The sequence below is a fragment of the Thermothelomyces heterothallicus genome (genome assembly GCF_042370625.1).
Source record: "Thermothelomyces heterothallicus CBS 202.75 unplaced genomic scaffold P884_scaffold_15, whole genome shotgun sequence".
Taxonomy (NCBI): Eukaryota; Fungi; Ascomycota; class Sordariomycetes; order Sordariales; family Chaetomiaceae; genus Thermothelomyces; species Thermothelomyces heterothallicus.
In genome coordinates this window covers 390,261-410,715 of record NW_027192576.1, presented here as the reverse complement: position 1 = coordinate 410,715, position 20,455 = coordinate 390,261, and the positions used below count along the sequence as shown (strand labels likewise).

General features: G+C 56.1%; 11 protein-coding genes across 11 annotated transcripts; 4 read left to right on the top strand and 7 right to left on the bottom strand.

Moving 5' to 3' along the window:
* Positions 1–663: 663 nt before the first annotated feature.
* P884DRAFT_292913 (mitochondrial carrier domain-containing protein) lies at positions 664–2,409 on the bottom strand (the record flags this gene model as incomplete). The annotated part of the gene is made up of 3 exons (XM_069444188.1): positions 1,977–2,409; positions 1,447–1,910; positions 664–1,348 (listed from the first exon to the last, which is right to left on the bottom strand). The coding sequence occupies exons 1-3, from the start codon at positions 2,400–2,402 to the stop codon at positions 664–666; spliced, it is 1,575 nt and encodes a 524-aa protein (XP_069296615.1). The 5' UTR covers positions 2,403–2,409.
* A 376-nt stretch (positions 2,410–2,785) lies between these two features.
* On the top strand, positions 2,786–3,710 carry P884DRAFT_226059 (2Fe-2S ferredoxin-type domain-containing protein). Its single transcript, XM_069439639.1, has 2 exons — positions 2,786–3,279; positions 3,341–3,710. The coding sequence occupies exons 1-2, from the start codon at positions 3,026–3,028 to the stop codon at positions 3,681–3,683; spliced, it is 597 nt and encodes a 198-aa protein (XP_069296614.1). The 5' UTR covers positions 2,786–3,025; the 3' UTR covers positions 3,684–3,710.
* Positions 3,711–4,105: 395 nt separating this feature from the next.
* P884DRAFT_203110 (Rrp15p-domain-containing protein) lies at positions 4,106–5,143 on the bottom strand (the record flags this gene model as incomplete). The annotated part of the gene is made up of 1 exon (XM_069438478.1): positions 4,106–5,143. One exon carries the CDS (start codon positions 5,141–5,143, stop codon positions 4,106–4,108), a length of 1,038 nt encoding a protein of 345 aa, XP_069296613.1.
* Positions 5,144–5,569: 426 nt separating this feature from the next.
* Positions 5,570–6,591, bottom strand: P884DRAFT_292911 (uncharacterized protein). Its single transcript, XM_069444187.1, has 2 exons — positions 6,031–6,591; positions 5,570–5,939 (listed from the first exon to the last, which is right to left on the bottom strand). The coding sequence occupies exons 1-2, from the start codon at positions 6,298–6,300 to the stop codon at positions 5,661–5,663; spliced, it is 549 nt and encodes a 182-aa protein (XP_069296612.1). The 5' UTR covers positions 6,301–6,591; the 3' UTR covers positions 5,570–5,660.
* Positions 6,592–7,652: 1,061 nt separating this feature from the next.
* On the top strand, positions 7,653–8,193 carry P884DRAFT_300719 (uncharacterized protein; the record flags this gene model as incomplete). Its single annotated transcript, XM_069444795.1, has 2 exons — positions 7,653–7,910; positions 8,182–8,193. The coding sequence occupies 2 exons, from the start codon at positions 7,653–7,655 to the stop codon at positions 8,191–8,193; spliced, it is 270 nt and encodes an 89-aa protein (XP_069296611.1).
* A 394-nt stretch (positions 8,194–8,587) lies between these two features.
* Positions 8,588–8,986, bottom strand: P884DRAFT_270671 (uncharacterized protein; the record flags this gene model as incomplete). The annotated part of the gene is made up of 1 exon (XM_069442370.1): positions 8,588–8,986. One exon carries the CDS (start codon positions 8,984–8,986, stop codon positions 8,588–8,590), a length of 399 nt encoding a protein of 132 aa, XP_069296610.1.
* Positions 8,987–9,782: 796 nt separating this feature from the next.
* On the bottom strand, positions 9,783–10,891 carry P884DRAFT_203337 (uncharacterized protein; the record flags this gene model as incomplete). Its single annotated transcript, XM_069438495.1, has 3 exons — positions 9,783–10,161; positions 10,345–10,721; positions 10,811–10,891. 3 exons carry the CDS (start codon positions 10,889–10,891, stop codon positions 9,783–9,785), a joined length of 837 nt encoding a protein of 278 aa, XP_069296609.1.
* Positions 10,892–12,618: 1,727 nt separating this feature from the next.
* Positions 12,619–13,784, top strand: P884DRAFT_278511 (uncharacterized protein; the record flags this gene model as incomplete). The annotated part of the gene is made up of 2 exons (XM_069443191.1): positions 12,619–12,781; positions 12,841–13,784. 2 exons carry the CDS (start codon positions 12,619–12,621, stop codon positions 13,782–13,784), a joined length of 1,107 nt encoding a protein of 368 aa, XP_069296608.1.
* A 764-nt stretch (positions 13,785–14,548) lies between these two features.
* P884DRAFT_260985 (uncharacterized protein) lies at positions 14,549–16,331 on the bottom strand. The gene is made up of 3 exons (XM_069441513.1): positions 15,950–16,331; positions 15,819–15,888; positions 14,549–15,658 (listed from the first exon to the last, which is right to left on the bottom strand). The coding sequence occupies exons 1-3, from the start codon at positions 16,272–16,274 to the stop codon at positions 14,869–14,871; spliced, it is 1,185 nt and encodes a 394-aa protein (XP_069296607.1). The 5' UTR covers positions 16,275–16,331; the 3' UTR covers positions 14,549–14,868.
* Positions 16,332–16,865: 534 nt separating this feature from the next.
* Positions 16,866–18,045, top strand: P884DRAFT_203114 (uncharacterized protein; the record flags this gene model as incomplete). Its single annotated transcript, XM_069438479.1, has 3 exons — positions 16,866–17,233; positions 17,328–17,785; positions 17,849–18,045. 3 exons carry the CDS (start codon positions 16,866–16,868, stop codon positions 18,043–18,045), a joined length of 1,023 nt encoding a protein of 340 aa, XP_069296606.1.
* Positions 18,046–19,420: 1,375 nt separating this feature from the next.
* P884DRAFT_181463 (uncharacterized protein) lies at positions 19,421–19,645 on the bottom strand (the record flags this gene model as incomplete). The annotated part of the gene is made up of 1 exon (XM_069437340.1): positions 19,421–19,645. A coding segment is annotated over one exon (225 nt), but the record flags the coding sequence as incomplete, so codon positions are not given.
* Between the last annotated feature and the right edge of the window lie 810 nt (positions 19,646–20,455).

Here is a 20,455-nt window from a genome sequence, read left to right as displayed (position 1 = left end):
GGGAGCTTCGTTGTACATAGTTTTTGCATGATCGTGTATATACCGGAGCTTTATTCTTGTACGGTGTCTACCACTTGGCTGGGTCTGATGCCCTTTTCGCTTCATAAGATGTCTCGATACGCCTTTGCAGTTTAGGTGCTGTATTCGCCTTGCCAGGCTGCCTTCGCTTGAGGGCAGAGATGCGTGTGGTCTTGCGCCCGGGCGCCAAGCAGTTCCCACGGCGGGTGCTCACATCAGCATGGATTTGCATAACATTTCCAAGTACCAGCGCTAACCAAGCCGTACTTGTATTATCCGTTTATCGACCCCAACTTTTGTACATACGTAGGCGCCTAACTAGAGCTACAAACCCGAGCCCGAGGCCGGGATGCCATAACAAATCGTGAGCGGGGAATCACTAACAAAGACCGAGATGACGCAAAAAGAGATACCGCCCTGATAGGAAACGCCCGGAACCAGTCGACCCCTCTCTTTTGTCAGGAACACAGAGGCCGGCAACCTCGCCTCATCTCATCCAAACACGACACTTCCTCTTGGTGTACAAACCATCCCACTGAGCCTCCATGATAAGGAGAGAGTGTGAGGAGAATGACGGCAGAGGGCCAACTCCTCCAAGTGGGAAAGAGGAGAGGAGGAGGGAAAGTAAGGGGGGGGGCGGGTGGTTTAGAACTCTCCATCCCCGCCGCCGCCCAACACGCCGGCTGCCCACAGCCCGACCAGCCCCCACCAGCTGACCTTCCACCCTCTCCACAGCCCATCCAGGCCCTGGCCCCTCCGGTACACCGTCTCGGCCACGTTCGCGCTGCCGTTGCTGGCGCTTCCAGCCCTGCCCTTCCTCGCCCCGGGCTTCCCGGCGCCGGAGACGGCGACCGCATGCGACCCTTCCTCGTTCACGATCGAGTACATGGTCCCAAACAGGCCGTTGAAGCCGCCCACCGGCACGATGGTCTCGAGCTCGGCCGCGGGCTTCTCGTCCGGCGGCCTCCTCCCGGGGCCGGCCGCGCCCCCCGCCGCCCCCCGCCGCCCCTCCGGCGCGCGGACGTAGGCTTCGGAGCGCAGGACGGCCACCTGGCCGCGGCGCAAGACCGTCTCGAGGGGCAGCTTGAGCAGCAGCGCGACGGTGGAGGAGCAGAACTTGGCGACGGAGAAGGTGGCGGGCGCCAGCTCGCGGTCGATCATGAAGCGGGTGCGCAGCACCAGCGGGGTCGACAGGGTCAGGAGCGGGTGCACGAGGGAGTGCAGGACGGTCGGCAGGACGAGCGGGGACGGGCAGAGGTAGGAGGGCAGGCTGCGCAGGGTGGAGAGGGTGCGCCGGGTCTGCTTGGACGCCGTGGACGTGATTACTAGGCTTGGAAGGGGGTGGTTCCAACGTTAGCGGCTGTCAAGGGGGAGGAAGAATGTAAGGGAGAAAGGAATATAAGGGAGGGAAAAAAAAAAGGGGCTTACCGGGTGCGGACGAGGTCGAGAGGGGAGAGAATCAGACCCGTCACGACGGCGGCTGTGGCGGCGACGAAGAGCGAGGCCCAGGGGTAAGGGGAGGCTATGTCAACGAGTCGATCCATGTCCTGCCGGACCCCGAGGTCGGGGACGTTGAAGAGCGCGCTCAGGAGGCTGCGCGACCAGTTCTCCAGCAGGGATTGCAGGACGGAGTAGAGGAATGTCGCGTTGGATCCCTTCCACACGCCCCAGGCGCCTTCTTTTTGCCAGAGCTGGGCGATCACCTCGAGGACCGAGTCGGGGGTGCGGATGGCGAGCTGGTGGGCGGGTACGGTCTTGGGTGATGATGGTAACGGTGACGCCGGATGTCCCGCCCGCTTGGAGCGGGGGAGGGTAGGAGATGGTGTTCGGGGTTGGTGGGAGCTAAAGAAAGCGGATTCGTCTATATCCGAATCCGAATCGCCGAGGGTGGCCTGCCGAGAGTTGGAACGGATCAGTCAATATGCCGAGCGCTTCCTTGACGGTGCTCTCGCTCTTACCTCGTCATACATGTTGATTCGGTGGCTGGCCTGTCGTTGCCTGGCGTCGTCCGCTGCTGCTGCTGCTGCTGCCGCCGCCGCCGCCGCCGCCGCCTCCAACCCCCCGAGGTCGTCCTGAACCCTGACCTGCATGATTGTTTTGGCGACCTCGAACGGCTGGGCCATCAGGACCGACGTGTACTTCCATAGCAACTCGTCCAGCACCTCCTTGACCGTCTGTACTACCGAGGGGGACGGCTCGGCAATGTAGTCCTTGTAATCGATGTCGGAGAAGATGTCGCGCGCCTTGGACGCATACCTGCCCGTCGAGTTGGCTTGGGAAAATGCGCGCGGACCGGGAGTGGGCAGAGGCTCGGGTGGTTCGCCGATGGAGGGCGGGATGTAGTATGGTCTTAGGGGATTGACCCCGTCGTTGTGGTTCGCCATCCTGTCCTTTGTACCATGGTACGTTGGCGAACGGACCGTTTTATATGTTTCTCCCCGCGAGGCGGGCAGACAGCTCTGGGTTGACCTCAGCGGCGATTATCGAGCTGCTGCACGTGCATGACGAGTTTGAAGTTTAGATGGGCTTTGCTTGGCTTGGCGATAAGGTGGAAATCTTTGGAGCGGTGCTTGGCAGCCCATGCGTCACGCACTGCATATTGCATAAGCGAGGGTTCTGATGGCTGATGGCCGTTCGCATGGGCGCCGAAGTGCATCAATTTTTGTAGGTGGAGACATCGGATGTAGCAACCGCTTCGGCCGATATTCCAGGGTTCCCGAAGTATCGGATTTCCAGGCTAGAACGACATGTAACTGAATTTGACGAGAAAATCTATCGCCTGCAGCATTGCCAACAGAACAAGAGGCGCAGCGAGGAGCGGTGTGATTGCTCAACTCCGGTTTGCAGCAGCAGCACAAAGAAAGGAGGTTGTTTGCTTTTTGGGCTCCTGCTAGTTATTTTTTTTTTTTAAGCTGGAGCTTCTTGCATTGCACCCTTGTTGCACCCTCTCCAAATATTTCCAGCCCGCCCCAGTTATCGCCTCCCGCCAGAGACGACACCCGTCGAGATGTCGGCACCCAAACTCTTCGCGCAGGCCCTGCCCACCCTGAGGCGCGCCCCGAGACTCACTACCGGAGCTATTGGGAGGCGGGTGCGATGCTACACTCAAGCTTCCGCCGCTGCGCGGCCGACAAATTCGAGCCGAGTCGTGCAAGCCGTCGCGCGCCGGTCGCCGGCGTTGATGCGCGCGCAACGACGAACCTTCTCAGCCTCTCCCGCCGTTTCCCACGGCCACATCACACCCCCAAAGCCCGGTGAGGAGTACGGTCTCCCAATGGTTCCCACGATGCGACCTTCGCGCCGCTGACCCGCCGTCCCCCAGGCTCTACGTCACCTTCGTCGACAAGGAGGGCGTCGAACACAAGTTTGCCGTGTCCAAGGGCGACAACCTGCTGGACATTGCCCAAGCGAACGATCTGGAGATGGAAGGCGCGTGCGGCGGTTCCTGCGCCTGCTCGACGTGCCACGTCATCGTGTTGGACCAGGAGTACTACGACAAGATGCCCGAGCCGGACGACGACGAAAACGACATGCTCGACCTCGCGTTTGGGCTACAAGAGACAAGTCGGCTGGGCTGCCAGGTGGTCATGACGCCTGAGCTTGACGGCCTGCGGGTGAAGCTGCCGTCCATGACGAGGAACCTGCAGTCGAGCGACTTTAAGTGAGGGGCGAACCGAGCACGAGGACGTTTTCTTCTCTCTCTCTCTCTCTCCCTCTCCCTCTCCCTCTCCCTACGACTGGCGTTGTTTTTTTTTTTTTTTTTTTTTTTTGCGCGATGCATATGGGTCATGGAGATTATGTAGGAGATACCAAAAAAGTAACAGCCGGTTGAGGTCCTGCTTCATCCATTTGTCCTTCATATATGGCTCGGTGGCATCTTGAGGCATCCCCAGAATTGAGGATGCATGCAATGTACAACATACATGTACGATAGTGGAGGCCCCGACGCGGGGCTGTGTACATAGTTAACCAGAGACCCTGCTCTGCTGCGTCTGAGCTTAAGGGAAATCGAAAGGAAAGAAACATGAGACCCAGGCACGCCGAACCATCCCCAATGGTCACCCGACGACCGAAAGAAGGTTCACACTCACGCCTCCTCCAGTCCCCCTTTTTTCAACCCTCCCCCCCCGCTCGCGATCAGGTCGAGGAAGCCCTTCCGGCTCATCTCGGCCACTTTTTCCTCCTTCCTCTTGACGCCGATGACGCCCTCCCTCCGGGCGGCCCGCTCGGCCTCGGCGGCCTTGACCTGGGCGGCCCGGACGGCGTTGAAGAGCTTGACGACGCCGCGCTGGGCCGTCTTGCGCAGCCGCCGCTCGGCCGCCAGGATCTCCTCGGTCGTCCGGGGCTCGCCCGGCCGCGTCTCGTCCGGCACCTCGACGATCTCGCCCGTGGCCACGTCGAGCGTGCGCGTCTTGCTGGCCACCAGCACGTCGCGCACCCGGCCCTTCTCCATGGCCAGCCGCTTCTGCTCGCGCAGCCGCCGCCGCGCCTTGGCCTCGAGCGCCGAGTCCGCCGCCTGCCGCGCCTGCTCGGCCGCCGCGGCGCTGCGGGCCACGATCGGGTCCGCGCGGCGCGAGGCGGGCAGCTTGGACGAGAGCATCTTGGAGATGGACGTCGCGAAGGCGGTCGGGTCGTTGCGTTTCGATTTGGTCGCGTTTTTGCCGCCCCCGCGCTGCTGCCGCGCGCTCGAGGCGTCGCTGTGGCTCGCTGCGTCGGAGTCGTCCGAGTCATCATCGTTATCATCGTCATCATCTTCTCTTTCTTTGTCGATCTCGTCCGACGAGACGTCTTCTTCGGATGAAGGGGCGTCCTTGGCGACAAACCGTTCTTGTTTTCCTGGCTGGGTCTTCCGTTTTGGTGCTGCTTCTGGCTCTGACAGCGAGTCGGAGCCGGAGTCTGATTCTGAATCAGCGGTTGATGCCCCATCGTCGACCTCGACATTCTCGAGGTCCTCATCGTCCGAGTCGAGCAGGTTAGCGGGCACGGGGCCCCCCTCGTCGTCGCTTGCCGAGTCTTCGGAGCTGCTGTGGTATGATGCGACTTTCTTCTGCTTCTTGGTCGGCCGTTGTGCGCGGCCCTTGGGGCCGTCGCTGAATGAGCGCTTCTTCACGGATGTGCCAGCCATGACGTGCTGCTTGTTATGGCTCAATTCCCTTCGAATAGTTGAAGTGGCACTGCTGAGCTTGACCGTGGACCGTGCAATCCCAATACGTCGGCCGTGCAACTGTCCCCGAAATTTTTGGCGGCGAGCAGCGGCAGTTCGCGCTGCGTGCCCCGCAGTGCATCATTCTTGCAAACTCTCGAGTTGCATGGGCCCTGCAGTCCCCTAACCCTTGTCCAATCGTGTCCGCCTTCTCTGCTTCCAAAGATCGAGGAAACTAAACATTATCCTCTCCCGCTTAGATTGAATTTTTTTCAACGTCCCAACAATAATTCGATATCCGAGCTACTTGAGGTGAGGGACTCCGCGGCTGCCCCGAACGGCTCACGAAGCAGGAGATGAAGGCCGTGGGCCTTCGATTGATTTGTTTTCTCTTTGACAATACAAAAAAAAAAAAAAAAATCAGTGAGAAGCACTAATTAATCACATCAGCGAATCTCGTGCATCGGGATGATTCGCCCGCCACACGGCCCTCACATAATTAGTTGCTCTGCCGGTCCAGCACGTACAGCACGTCGATCTCCTTCCCTTTGCCCAGGATCCTCTCGAGGGCGCTGTCGAAGGCGTGCAGGACGTACGAGCTGGCAAAGTCGATCTCGTGAGTGCTCCCGACGACCGGCCCCATCATCTCGTGCCGTGGCCGACCGCCGCCGCCGACTTCTTCTCCTTCTCGCAGTCCTTGATCCACGCCGGCGCGTCGCGGCACTGCCATCAGGACGCCGTTGTTGAGGTAGTTTGTCGCCCACACCGCCAGCCACAGCTGCTGGCCTATGACGTTAATTAATATGGAAGCCGCTGTTGCGCAGGCCGGCGATGTCCCGGAGCGGGATCGCGTCGGCGTCGAGGTACACGCCGCCAAACTCGCGGAGGGCGGCCAGCCGCATGAAGTCGGTCTTGTGCTCGATCCACTTGATCTCGACGCCCCTGTCCGTCATCTGCGGGGCCTCGATGTGGTTGATCTGGACGCCCGGGATGGCGAGGATGCGTAACTCCATACTTACTCGGCCGGACTCGACACCACGATCACTGCATTGACACTTGATGCGGCGACTACTACTCCGTACCTTTCCTGTGGTGTACATACATATTGGTATGCATACTACCTCGCCGCAGGTTTTCATGAGGGGTTGCCGCCCATTCAAGCTTCGTGTCGTGGGAATACACTTGGTTGGGTTAGGATCAGAGAAGAGCTGTCAGCTCCATGGGGTGGGATGGGGCTCTTTCCGGCTGCCTGAAGGATCTTACGTGGTGTTCCGTACTACGGATACCCTTTAAGCCTCTGACACCCTACGGGCATTTCAGACATCCAGTCGTGGGTGAGCTTAATAGCCGAATGCACCTCCAAGGCATGCCAAGAATCCGCAAAGCGTGTCACTTCTCTACGACAACGCATAGATCTGGCTCTAGTTAGCCCTACAATTCCATTCCAGCACAGCGTCCGTACAATCATTCCCTGCGTAACTAACGTAGAGAAGCACTAATTACATGTATAATGTCTCCTGACCATGATGTCTGATAAGACTCAAGCCACATGGGTATATGATAAGACCAAAAGAACCTTAGGTAGCTGTCGTGAACGGCACTCGGGAGGGTCACGAGAGTTCACGGGAACATATCGTAAAAACAATGAAGCTACAGATATGTGTAAGAGTATCTTAAGGTCTCTAAGCCACCTGTCTATGAACACCTGTACGGAATAGTGTGTGAACAGAGCTCGAACAGTGAGACCCGCACGTATACGATAGGAGTGCCTGAGCCAGACACGGCAAACATCATTATTATTGTGATATACGGCTTTACCAATAGGTACCTCTTATATGTGATTATGCATGTATGTACAAGTGCAAGGCAGGAGGTGTCCCGATTGACCCACCCATGAGAGCCCCATATAAACCAAAAAAGAGAAAAACGTACAACATCCAGCATTCGCTGGTCGTCACCGACCCAACTACTACCTGGACCCTCACCAGCTTAACTAGGGCAGAGCGGACGGGATGCCGTGCTTTCTGGTGGGTATGGTCGTACGTGGTAGGCGTCTCACTGATGTGAGATTACATTTGGAGGATACGTCGACAACTCTGAGGGCGAGAGCGAGACAGAGCGGAGAAGTCACAGGCTTCCCTGTAGTACGGAAGTTCAATCCATGGCAGAGACGTGGCATCGACCGCGGTGAAAGATTATGCGGCGGATTCCATTGCATTAGTTGAGTCTTCAAAACTGCCGGTGGTAATTAGAAATGGAATCAATTATAATTAGCGAAAACAATCGCGATCGTCTTGGCACACTACTTTAGGCTGGGAGTAAAGCACCTTGTTTACGCGGACATATATTACGCCTGTTGCAGGAAGCAGAACGTACATTAGTTATATATATTATAAGTGCCCCAACGCCTTGCTCTTCGAAGTTTCCGTTACAGCGCTTCCAGTCATCCTTCTTCGGTGGTACCATCGTCAGAATCCAAAAAATCGCCGCCATGTTGTCCTCCGGCGTTACTCTCTCGTCCGCACTTCTCCTGGCTGGCATTGTGTCGGCGCAGACGCCAGTTGGCTTTGAGCCCGAGGTCAAGGACAGACTGGAGATCATATTCGGATCCAAAGTTGTGGAAACAAGGGGGGCCGACTTTGCGGTCACGCGGGAGCAGGTCGGCCAGACGTTAGGGTTCGATCTGGCCGCATTTATCGAGAAGAAGGTCGGCCTGAAGGCGCCCCCTGTGCGGGCGGGCTACTTCGACGTCACCGGGAGAGCGAGCGAAAGAGGGACACAGAAAGGAAGAAAAAGGGGGTGGCTTGTTGAGAGAACACGGCTAGCCTACAGATCGCTCTCCCTTCCGATCTAAGCAACAGAGAGACAGACCTAAGTTATTCCTTGTTTACCTTGGTGCTAGTATGGTAGCATTTCCTTGACTGCCGAGTTTGATGTAAACCTATAATTATACGACAGACTTAAGCCTGCCAAGTACTCGACTAAACGTGGAGCTCTCCAGGTTAACAATACCAGTCGAGTGCCGCTGGTGAGATCGGATTGGCGTCCGTGACTTCTCGCCATCCTCGTACCTTGCTCTCTGGACCCGGACAAGGCCACTTTTTTGGGTTCAGGTGTTGGAATGAATGTCTGTGGGACATGTTTCGATTGCTATTCTGAGACTAAGAAGCAGCAAACCAGTCCAGGTGCAGAGTCAGTCTGTCCACCTCCACCCTTTCTTCCTGCATAAGGGAAAAAAATCTCTCTCCACAATGTCCATGAGGCCACTGTATTCCTGAGAAGATGAATGCAAGGTCCGAAATCTCGTGCTCGTTGTCCACCATGGCACAGGCAGGTAAATGAAGCCAATCAACTCGCGAAACCAGGGCCCAAAATGCGATTGGATTGTGCACTCCACCAGAGCACGAACAGTTGTCGTCGGCTCCTCTAATACTCGTCGTCTGAGTCGGGGAACCGGGTCAACTCGTGGACTTTCTGCCATAAGCTATTGGCATTATAGGTGTGATCGTACAGTGCCATGCAATGACAGCCCGGCTTCGGGCCGTCCCCAGACCAGTGAAACTCGTAGTACGTGCAGATTTTCTCGAGCCAGTCCCGAACGGAATCGCGCAAGATGGCGTATGACATGATCTTCTTGCGCTTGTAGGCGAGCCGTTCTTTGTCGGTGGCATCCGGCGCCGGGGCTGCGACGGTGTCGACGACAAAAGGGCGTAGATCGTGCCAGTCAAGGTGAAGGAACAGGGTGAACTTCCACTCGGCATAGTTACTAGAGCCGGTATAGGTGGAAACTTCGGGAGGTGCGTACTGGTCCGGAAACTTGACCATTGTGATTTGCGTTCACTTGTTGCAATGGTATCCGAGTTCGCTCCGCCGTTGGTTTTGTTTTGCCTGTTGCTCCTGTGGCTGGCTGTTTCTCTTCCTGCGGCGGCTTCATCGACAGGGCACCCCGAAAAAGTCAGCAACAGTTTGGTCCACCAAGTCAAAGGAACTAAACGAAGAAAAAGAGAAAGGAAGATACCTTACCTTTACGCTGACTGCAAAGAACGGTGCCCGATTCGGGTCGTGACTCTTTGGACTTAAACGGTGCTCCGATTTTGTCGCCCAAGGTTGGGTTAAATATTGTTTCTACGAGTTCGAGAGTTGAAAGCTGAGCTGCGAAGAATATTATCGGGTCATTCTTCGGCGGGTGACTAGCAGTTCCCTATTACAGTGGAAGCTAATTATACGTTAAGCGTGTCATCAATAATTAACTGCCTGGTCTTTCTCGATCGGAACCATACCTATGATGGGATGAAAGCACCCGTGCCATGGGGAACTTCCCTCTTATTCTCTTATACTTTTGGTAAAAAGATCAAGCAAGTTCGCTCTAAACATCGATTCGTCCACATACCCTAGGTCAACGCCGGGCAGAATGCAGAGCCGAGAATCACCGAGGCATACCGGGGCTATTAAGCACGCGCTGAAGATTCTTCCTTGAATGATTAATTTAGGTATGTTATCTGGTCATAAGACGTATAATTAGCTACAGTTGTTGGCCAGCAACCGGTGATTATCTCATCAGAAAAAATACAGTATCCCGAACGTCATAATTAATCTCCAGATCACATCCCAAGAAATCTTATCAGCTTCCTGCCGCCTCCCCGCGCGAAGGCTCTTCGGTCTTGTCGCCGACCGTCGCCATGGCGCCGTCGAGATGATAGACAAGCCGATCATCGGGGCCCGGAGGGCGGCGGCCGCGGGCCCGGCCCAGCTCGCCGCTCCAGGCCTCGGACTCGCCGGTCGTGGTCGCGCTCCCTACGGGGTCGGAGGCGAACACCCGAGGAAAGAAGCGGGCGAGCACGGGTTTGATGGTGGTGATGCAGGCGCAGACGACGGCCGTGTTGACCTCGAGCATGTTCAGGATGGCCACGATGACGGCGTTCCTGGTCATGTCGGCCAGGGTGTTGATGAAGCGGATGTTGAAGAGCTCGATTAACCGGACGACAGAGATGATGCACACGCTATTCGACCGTTGTCGATGCGTTAGTGGTCCGACCCGAGACAGATTCCCGTACAAGAACACACGCACACACACACACACATAATATACAAAGAAAAATGAAGAAGAGGAGAAGAACATGGGGAGGCGAGGAAGAAGAAGAAGAAGAAGAAGAAGAAGAAGAAGAAGAAGAAAAGAAACATACCAAAAGGCGAGCAGAAAAACGCAGTAGAGGGCAATCTTCTGCCTTGGTGGGGCATGGGTCCGGTGCAGGACGGCCAAGGGCAGCATGAAGATGAGAAAGTCGGTGGAAATGTTGATGCCGGAGTGGCTGTAGTAGACGCTCCCGGGGTGACAGTACCGGGTCTCGTACTTGGTCTTGTCCCACAGAGCGGCCAGGGGGATGCAGCCGGTGAAGAGGGAGGCGATGATCCAGGCGTGCAGGATGGAGACGACGACGAGCAGCACCTGCGCCGCCCGGCGGACGCTGTTGTAGGTGAGGACCCGGATGTACAGGCATAGGATCGAGACCTTGACGAAGAGCAGGCTCAGCGTGTAGATGACGTTGGTTGCGAACCCCGTCTGTTCGAGCCAGAAGAAGAACGTAATAACGGCGGCATCAGCCTCAGACTTTGGGAGCTTGCTGCTCGGTGACTGTCCGCCAAACGCACCTTTAGGTTGTTGATCCGGGTCTCCTGGTCGAGGGCAGCATACTGCCGTCCGAGGCCATATTTGAGCGCTATTAGATCCATCGAAGCCGGGTACACAAGTTGGTACCGCCAGAGTCAGTCAGCCTGGTCCTTTCCCACCGTTCTGCGGTAACTAAACCCCGGTCAAGAAGAAAACTGGATGAACAGCCTAACTTACCGACGGCAGAGCAGAGAGAGGTGGCGACCGCAAACAGCTGTGATAGGTAACAAGCAACAACCAACCAAAGTCAGCGAGCAGAGCTCGTTGATAAGGCAAGTTGCTCCGAAAATGGGATACTGCGCATTTGGAAAGGGGGGGGGGTTGTTCAGGGGCCGGGGGAGGGGGAAGGAGGAAACCAACCCAAGCCAGGAAGATGAAGGCGTCCTCGAGAGCGACGGTGCGCAGTATCACCGCTCTCGACCAAAACCTCAGGCCGACGGACAGGGTTGACAAGGCGATCGTTAAGACGATGACGGGGACGATGGGCTGGCCGAAGTAGACGTCGGGATCCGGATCCGGACCCGACCCGCTGGTTCGGTTCATGGCGTCGAGGACGGGACGGACGGGGCGGGAAGCGGGAACCTGGGACCCTCTGCCGCGCCGCCCATGCTTAATTAGGTAGGTAGCGGGGCGGGCGCTAAGAGATTGGCTACGATAAGTTGTGTAACCTCGCTCACGATTTTACAGAGTAAGCTGAAACAGCGGTACCCAATTACGGAGTTGAAGGGCACGACTGGGGTGCCAAGTCGCAATGAGTGTGCGGCTGAAGGTGGTGCTGGGCCCGGAAACACATCAAAAAAGTGAACGAGATGAAAAGCATCAATTGAAAAGAAGGGAAGCGAAATGACGGTGGCCCACAGCCACCCGGCATACATGTAATTACTCAACTGTTTCAAGGACTGTACACTAGTTCTTGGACGCTCTATGTTCCCTTCTGCCAGGTCCTTCTGAAGCCATTTACCCAACCTTATAATTATACCCAATTTTAACGCCGCCAGCGCCGCCGGCGGGTTCTGAATTTGTCAACCTGGCGGAAGTATCGCCGCCGCCATTCCGAAGCCGACATAGTTGCCCTAGTCGAGGTAGAATCGATGGAGAGAGCATCGCCTTTCTGCCTGTGTCTACATCCGACTTTAAGTTTCGCCCACCAGTGCCGATTGGCCGTGTAGCGAGGCCGGTGCCCGAAGTGGAGCCTTGGAGGATCAAGTCTTTGTCAACAGGTGAAGGAAATCCGGTAGCTCGTCACCCTGTTTGAACCGAATGTTTCTGTTCAGGCTAACATCACGAGACAGGATTGGAATTAGGAGGATTTCCTAATCCCCCACCTTTTTTTTTTTTGATCTTTTGCAGGCCAACAGCTGAGTAAGGGCCGGGTCCCGGGCGAGACCGACCGGGCCGCCGGGCGCCGGGGCGGAGTGTAAAACCGTGAGCCCCACAATTCGCGGCCGCCAAGCCGGTCGCCGAGGATGCCTCGAACCCAAAAACAATCCATCCTAAACCGGAATTCCGGAGTTGGACGGAAGCGTGTGCTTTTCATTTAATTAATAATTTATTCGATTTTCTTTCCTCTAAAAGAGAAATGGAGACGCCATAGGAACATATATCGCGAGCTCTCTCCTCTGAGCTGCTCTAATTACTCGGCGGCCTCTTGGTCCCTCTTGGACGTCGCCACTCTCTTTCCACAGTTTGTCTAAGACCTGCCGTCAGTCATCAAGCAGCTCGATCGAGCCGATAGGGGTCATTTGCCTGGCCCCTTCTTTCCACCTCATCTGTATCTGCCAGCTCGATCATGAGCTCACGCCGCGATAATGGCCACCAGGCGGCTGCGAAGGGGAAACAACCAGTCCGTACACCGCAACACCGGCCGGTGCAGCAGTCCCAAACCACTACCCAAGCCAAAACCAGTAGCACAGTCGTAACAGGGTTTGACGGCGAGCCGGTGCAAGTAATTGGTCCGGCTCCGGCGCTCCTCCTGAATCTACATGCCGCATCCGCTAACAAAGTGTACCAGAGACGGAAGAGCATGTGACCAAGAAGACCGTATGGACTCGGATCCTGACCGGGGCGACGAACGCAGCCAAGCCGGCGTTGAAGCAGACGGGCAAGGCGCTCAAGTCGGCGGTCCCGCAACCCCGGAAGACGGACAAGGACAACCTGGGCTCCAACCTGAGTTACTACCGCAAGACCTTCTTCCTCCTCGACAAGCAGACCCAGTTCGATCTCTACATGGCCGGCCTCGCACCTAGAATGACCAAATTGGAGGCCCAGAGGTTCGACTCCCAAATTCCCACCCGTCGCGTCTGCCGCAGATTCAAGAAGGTTCCGGTCATGTACGCCACGCAGGAGCCGCCCAAAGAACAGGCCGCCTCTCCAAGGAATCTCGTCAAAGGGGCCCAGGATGCTAAGACTCACGCCGCCGTCGCCAACAGCATCAGCAGCAACAACACGACGAAGAACAGCAACAAGAACCACGAGACAAGGATGGATAGGAAGGGGAAGGGGAAGATGACGAAGGTGGGCGCCTCCTCAGACGATCCAGACGCCCTGCCTGCCCATCCGACGCCAGAAGCCTTCAATCGGATATCATACAGGGTGCAGATTAGGTCGAGGCCGGCCTCCAGCAGCGCCGGGATGCAGCAGCTGCAGCAGCTGCAGCAACGGCCTCAGCAACGCCACCGACAACAACAACAACAACAACAACAACAACAACAACAACAACAACAACAACAACAACAACAACAACAACAACATCGAACACAACCACAACCACAACAACAATCACACCGCCTCCATCCGCAAGTTGGTACCTTCCAGGCCACCGGCCACTGCGGAAGCGTCCAGCCCCACGGCCAGGGACAAGGGCCACAGGCGACAGTGAGGGCGCAGGCGCCGGAAAGGAGATCGTTCGGGCGGAGGATGGCCGGGCAGACCGTTGCTAGTATTTCGAGGGGCTGATGGCTTTTTTCCTCTCTCTTCTTTTCTTCCTTTTCCTTTCTGAGTAGCTGGATAGTTGGCGGGGGGAAGTAATTAGGGGGTGAAGGTTTGCTATTAATACCCCCTATCAGCACGTACAGAAGCCACAGCCAACGTGTTCAGCGCGTAAGTCAGAGGTGAGGATTGGGGTACCATGGCTGGATCAACCTTTGATTGTTCTGCTTGGTTTTCATTCCTGTGTTGTTAATTGCGGCGAAGCATGCCTCCTCCAATAGTTCTGATGGTGGCTTCTGATTGTTTCATATCAATCACATCAATGCTCCCCTTGAAGACTCTGATCGCCAGGAAGTTCTGGACATGGCCATAGATGAGAATGGACGTGGACGTCTTCGGAGCGAGCACCCCAACTGAGCCGCTCTGTAGAGAACGATACCCACGCGTCTCGTAGGACGGGCTGGTGGCACAACCGGCGAGCAGCTACAAAGCGCTCTGCCGTGACATACTTTGGATGCATAGCTATCTCGGCCGCCAATTAGGTCTGTTGACACATTTCTTTGGCTGCATCAGAAACGTCAGCGAACCAGCAATGAGGTTCTTCACGAGCAAGGAGGAGGGGACTTTCCTAGTAGGATGATGAGTTTCTCGAGACGATGGCAACATCACATTGGGCTTCCCTGTGTTGTCTGGGGTATATCTGTCAGAGTTGGCGAATTTCCGTTGCAGTAGCCGTTCGGCCGCAGCACCCTAATTAGGTAATGAAGTTCGAGAACATGCTCTTTTGCTTTCCGAGAACGACACCCTGTCTGATTTATTCAGAGCAATGACCCTGTTCGAGTGTGTTCCTTGATATAGAAGCCTGCAATTTGTTGCAAGTGTTCCTCGAACTGAAGCTCTTAACTTGTGAACATAAGTCTCCCACCCCCTTCGCTGCTCCTGGAGGTGACATGATAACAAAAACATACAGTAGTGAATTATAGATACACCGCAAACCCCGTCTTCTCCAAGAGCCTTTCGCCAATCAACACTTCCTGGCTGCAGCACATCTCGAACCCATAAAACAGTGATTTCCCTTCTTGGTTGCTCTTGACACCTCCTCTCCCCCATGTCACTTCGCAGCCGGTAGTTCGGCTGGCTGGTGATGAAGCTTCGCCAGCACGTCGACTACCGTGTCCGCCGACAACTCCGGACACACATAGGTCCCGGGCGGGCCAACCGTTGTCGTCGTCGTCGTCACCGCCGCCGCTTGCGAATAGTCGTGGTACCCGTACGGGGGGAGTTGGGGCGCGTCCTGCGGCACGTGGGGATGGCCACGGCCGCCGCCGCCGCCGCCGCCGCCTTGCTGCCTCAATTTGAGCAGCTTTCGGAGGAAGAGGTATCCCAAGACCAGCAAGGCCACGAACCCCAGCGTCCCGCCGACGGCAGCACCCGCGATCAGCCCCGGTCCCGCTGTCGGCGCCAGTCCCGACGTCCCTTGGCTCTGCGAGTTTGTACCTGATGGAGGTGGCGTCGGCAGGGCGGTCCCGGCCGCGTGGCCAGCGGTGCGCGAGGTGGAAGCTGCCTGTGCGGTGGAGCCCGTCGCCGCGGCCGTGGCGGTTGATGGATTCGCGCTATTACGGATCGCACTGCTTTTAATCGCAGCTATGCTGGAGATTGACGAGGACGGGGAGGCAGAGGAGGAGGATGACTCGTCGTCAAGGCCAGCCCCAGCCTTCTGGAGATCGCCATACTGTATGTTGCAGCGCACAACTTCCTTGCTCGCGGGCGTGTCTATTACGCAGCTCGTCAGGCGCGGACAGCATGCCTCGGTGGTGCCTTCAGCGAGATACGTGCAGGGGACCGAGTTCTTCTCTTCGCAGACGGAGGGCTGGTCGACGTAGCAGTTGTCGGTTGGGTTGCTGTTTTGCGGGGAACGGTTTAAATAAGTGTTAGTTTCGGTAAATAATTACTCAGTAGATAGGTACATAGGGTAGGTATGTATGTAATTAGGTAATGCCGTCACGGGCTTAACAAATAAGCGAACAGAAAATGTTGAGCTGGGGAAGTCAAAATCCACACTTTCCGATGCAGCACCAACCCTTGCCTAGGGATTGGTGGCAGGCAGGATATTCTTGACCTCGTCGAACGCCTGGAGAGTGGGTTAGCGCGAGAGGCTTGGAACGGAACGGGGACGCCCTTGATTTCCTTACAGCAGAGGGTTTGGCTCGGACTGCAGATCTCATCACTTGCATCCGACCCAAAAACATCGGAGCACTGGTCTCTCCCGAACAGAAGGGAGAGCGAAGTATTTGCGTATTGCAAGCTGGAGCTTGGCGGCATCTCTCTTCGTGGTTCGCGGCAATAGAAGGATGAATATGAAAACACAACTTTGTTCTTGTGCAACAGCGTTTCTGTTGGTATCCCACAATGGATTGTCGTCCTTGTAGCAATAATTAGAGGAGGAAGAGATCTCAGCATCAGTGAGAGCAAAAACGGTGATGGCGACCGGAGAAATATCTCGAGGCCGTACCGCATGTTGGGCCTCGTGTCAGCACCGGAAACAGACAGGTCAAAGACGCAAAAATTGCCAATTACAATCTGGCACTGTATAAAAAGCGTGTTGTTGTTGAATGGATAATAATGGAGACCAAGCCCGCCGAGCGGTTCCGGGCGTATGGTTCGGCGCGTACATATATGAAACCCCCCAATGCCAAGCCACTCGCCGGCTCGACCAATTATACCCGGAGGCTTGCCGCGCGCTCATAGAACTACCGCCTAGCAAACTCTGAGCGCGGGAGCTGTTACTTCAGCGCCGCGGCTTGTTGGTAGCAGGTCGGCATTGGCTTGCATAATATACTGTCGGGTTTCGCTCAGGAATGTGCGGGCGGTCGCGCAACACTCGTTTGGCTTCTTCCCAGGCTTGTCGTTGGCTGTGTGCCTCAGCCCTTCAACCCATTATTCTTTCCTCCATCTATTCCCTACCTTCCTCATGCCCGGGGCTAAACATTAAATCAAACAATTCTTCCTTCCTCTTCCTCTCTCTTCTCCAGTCTTCACAACTGCACCCCTCACATGATGATGATGAGAGCTGAAATCAATTCAGAATCCCATGCCCCATTGTTTGCAATGAAGATACCGACCTTGAACCACTTTCCTCGCCTCCCTCGATTTCGAGTCGGTGCCGATGCCGCCACATCGAAGCACTCTTATTACTCAGGGAAACGGATCCCGCTGATTCTAGTCCCGCTGGTTGTCCTGCTCGCTCTCGCTTTTCAATTACACCGGCAATGGGGAGGCTGGTCCTCCTCTGTCAGGCAGCTGATCAAGAGACCGCCAGAAGTCGGGATTGTTGTCGCAAGCCTCCGGAGCGAGGACACGTCTTGGGTGCATCGACATCTTCCCGACTGGTCGCGCAGCGTCTACGTGGTGGATGAGCCTACCGCAAAGCTCACGGTGCCCAAGAACAAAGGCCGCGAGGCCATGGTGTATCTGAGGTTCGTGCAGATTAATTACCTGATGTTCCTACGAGACGAAGCACAGTTGAGAGTCCTGTCTGACCACGAGAAAAATCCGCGGCTGAAAATCCAGTCATATTATCGACAACTACGACAATCTCACGCCAGTCACGGTATTCATGCACGCCTCCCGCTTTGCCTGGCACAACGACGACCCGGATTACGATGCCCTCCCGACGCTCCGGAACCTCAACCTCAGCTACGTCCGCTCCTCGGGCTATGCCAACCTCCGCTGCATCTGGATCCTGGGCTGTCCCGTCGAGATCGCGCCGCACGCCGACGCGGCCCCCGCCGGCGACGGCGGCCGCAAACTCACCACCAAGGAGATCTTCAAGCAGGCGTTCGAGGAGCTGATGCCCGGCGTTCAGGTCCCCGAGAAGGTCGGCGTCAGTTGCTGCTCGCAGTTTGCCGTCTCGCGCGAGGCCGTCCGTGCTCGGCCGAGGGAAGACTACGTCCGCTGGAGGGATTGGCTGCTGCAGACGCCGCTGGCCGATGACTTGTCTGGGAGGGTGTTTGAATATATGTGGCATAGTGAGTGCTCTGTAAAGCTCGTTCCTGTTCTGGTTTCTCTTGCTCATCGACACATGGCACTAGTCATATTTGGCAAAGACGCCGTCTTTTGCCCGTCGGCCGCAGAGTGCTATTGCAACCTCTACGGGCTGTGCAACTTGAAGTGCCAGGAGAGCACGTGCGAGGGCCGATATGTCCTTCCCGAGTTTGCGACACTGCCCGACGGCTGGCCAAGAGTCGGCTGGTCCGGGGAGGAGAGAAACTTTACCGGTCCGGACTGAGCAATCATTATTACCTCGTGATGCTGCTGTCTTATTACGTCACAAGGGCTCACTGCTGGCCGGACTTGAGCTGACGCCTTTTCGATGCGCTTTCTTCGAGAGAAAGGAGCAGTCTGGAGATTAATTAATTAGTAGGAGCGCCCGGACAGTCACCCCACAGCTCTGGCTGGACTTCAGAACTGACCATCTTCTGACGGGATAGGACTGCAGCGCACGGAGGCCTGACTGATTACGCGGTGCCGATTACTGGCGCCTCCCCGGCGCTGCCCTCGACGATGCCACCATCATGGCGTACGGTGAGGATTCAGGTTCCAGCGCCGGGGTTTGAGAACGCTGAATAGGTCAGGTCCAATCTTTTTCGGCGGTGGATGGCATAGCAAATTGCGCTGACGGGTGCGGGGAAGGAGAGAGTTTGGAAGAGGTGACTGGTAGTGGGCGTGTAATTAAAGGAGGTGAGGGAGTAGAGTCCGGTGGCCGAGGCGAAAAGTCACGGACATCGATGAGCTTGTGGTAATTAGTCCCTGAGGTGACTAATTAATTAATGTGGCAGGATCTCAGTTAGTTGGTTAAAGACTGACTTCTGTCAAGACTGAGGCACGGGGGTGTCAGAGGGGATTAATACGCACCTCTGCAGCCTCAAGACTCGGACCTTGCTACCGTCGGGAGACAGGTGGGCCAGCTGGTTACCGATGCCCTGCCGCAGCATTACAATTAGTTGCCAGAGCCCCGGCCAGGGGTTGGATGGAGGACTGTTCAATCTTTGAAAGGTCTGGTAAACAAATAAAATGATTGGCTTCCAAGGCCATCTCTGCCGCCGTCTTGACCTCCTGAAACGAATGAATTAATATCTGATGGGGCAACATTTGAGATGGTAACGGATACCAAGCGGTTGGTCAGTCTGTCCAGCGCCTGGAAGAGTGTCCAGGATGCCGTAATTATCCCCCGGTCGTCGAAAGGGAAAGGAGAAGGGCCATATAATAGGTAGTAAGCCATTATAGTCAGCATTTCCGAATTCTCTTTCTCTCTCTCTCTCTCTCTCTTTCTTGCGTAACCTACGGGCGATGCTGGGCCGCTGGGACTGGGTGCCTGCAGAGCGTCAGGAGGGCCTCGCTCGACCGGAGGGGTGACGCGGGCGTGTCATCCGTGAAGTTGCGCGCCCACCAGGAACACAATTCCTCGAGCATGGCGGAGTCCTTCTCGACTGCGTTCTCTATCCGAGTTGTTCGCGAGCTTGAGACTCGTCAGAAACGCTCCGGCCAATCAGGTGAGTGGGGGAGCGGCCGTCGACGATCTTCTCGAGGTGCTCCAACAATTTCCCGCAACTGTCCAGCATTCCTGCCACGCTCCACGCTCCGTCCTGTTGTTCTCCTCCCTGCCGGAACCGAGCGGGCAGCTTGGATGGGTCAATGGTGAGAGCGGCCATGTCCGTGCCGCACACGTCCCTGAACGCCGATAGTGATGCGGCGAGGGCATATAGTTGGCTTTCGACCTCTCGGAAGTCGGCCGGGACTGACTTTTGGCCCTGGGTGAAGGCGTTGGCGATGAGCAACGCGATCTTAGCCATCGCGACGGCATCGCCAAACGACACGGGCGAGGCCATGTTCAACCAAAAAAAAAAAAAAAAAAAAAAGCCAGCAATGGCAGCTGCAGTTGTTAAAGGTTGAAGCCGGCTGGCAGTCAGGCTGTCGAGCTCACACCCAAGGTCAAGGACAGAGGTAGATCGGCCGGGTGTGATGGAAAACGAAGAGTAGGAGAGTGGAGGGACGACGAGGACGTGGCGGTGACGCGGGCTGCTCAGAATCTTCAACAGCTCAGCCTTGTCTCCTTCCTCCTATGCCCAGTGTCCCCTCTCGATAGAAGATGGTTGACGTTGCAGCAAGGCGATCTGATCTAGTTAGTTGCCTGCACAACCCCTAACCCAATACCTTCCTCTCATACCTTCCCCTCCCCAGTGGCACGGCGATTGGTTGGTTTGTCATGTGCGTTGCAGTGTGCGGCGGTGCAGCTGCAGTTCCTCTGGCGAGGCCTCGTTGGAACATTGCATCTCCTGATTACTTGCTAATAATTAACGAGTTAGTAATATACGTACAGTACATACATGTGCCCAAGCCCAGGTTGGAGGGTTGCATGCATTTTTAGGCCTTCTTTGCATGACAGAGCCTCGCCTCGCCCTCCCTCACTCCCCCTCCCTACCTAACCTTGGCGCACTTAACTTAGATTAAGTAAACATGTCCAAATCCGCGTAGAAGCCTTCCATTCTCCTCTTCAACATAGATCAAGCTGCTATGTAGATCCTGTGCTCCTTCTACCAGAGAACCGGCATCCTCGAATCCGGGCTCAGGAAGGGATCACAAGAAGAAGAAGAAGGAAAAGAAGAAGTCTAGGAAGAACCGTCAGGCGCAAAGGGAAG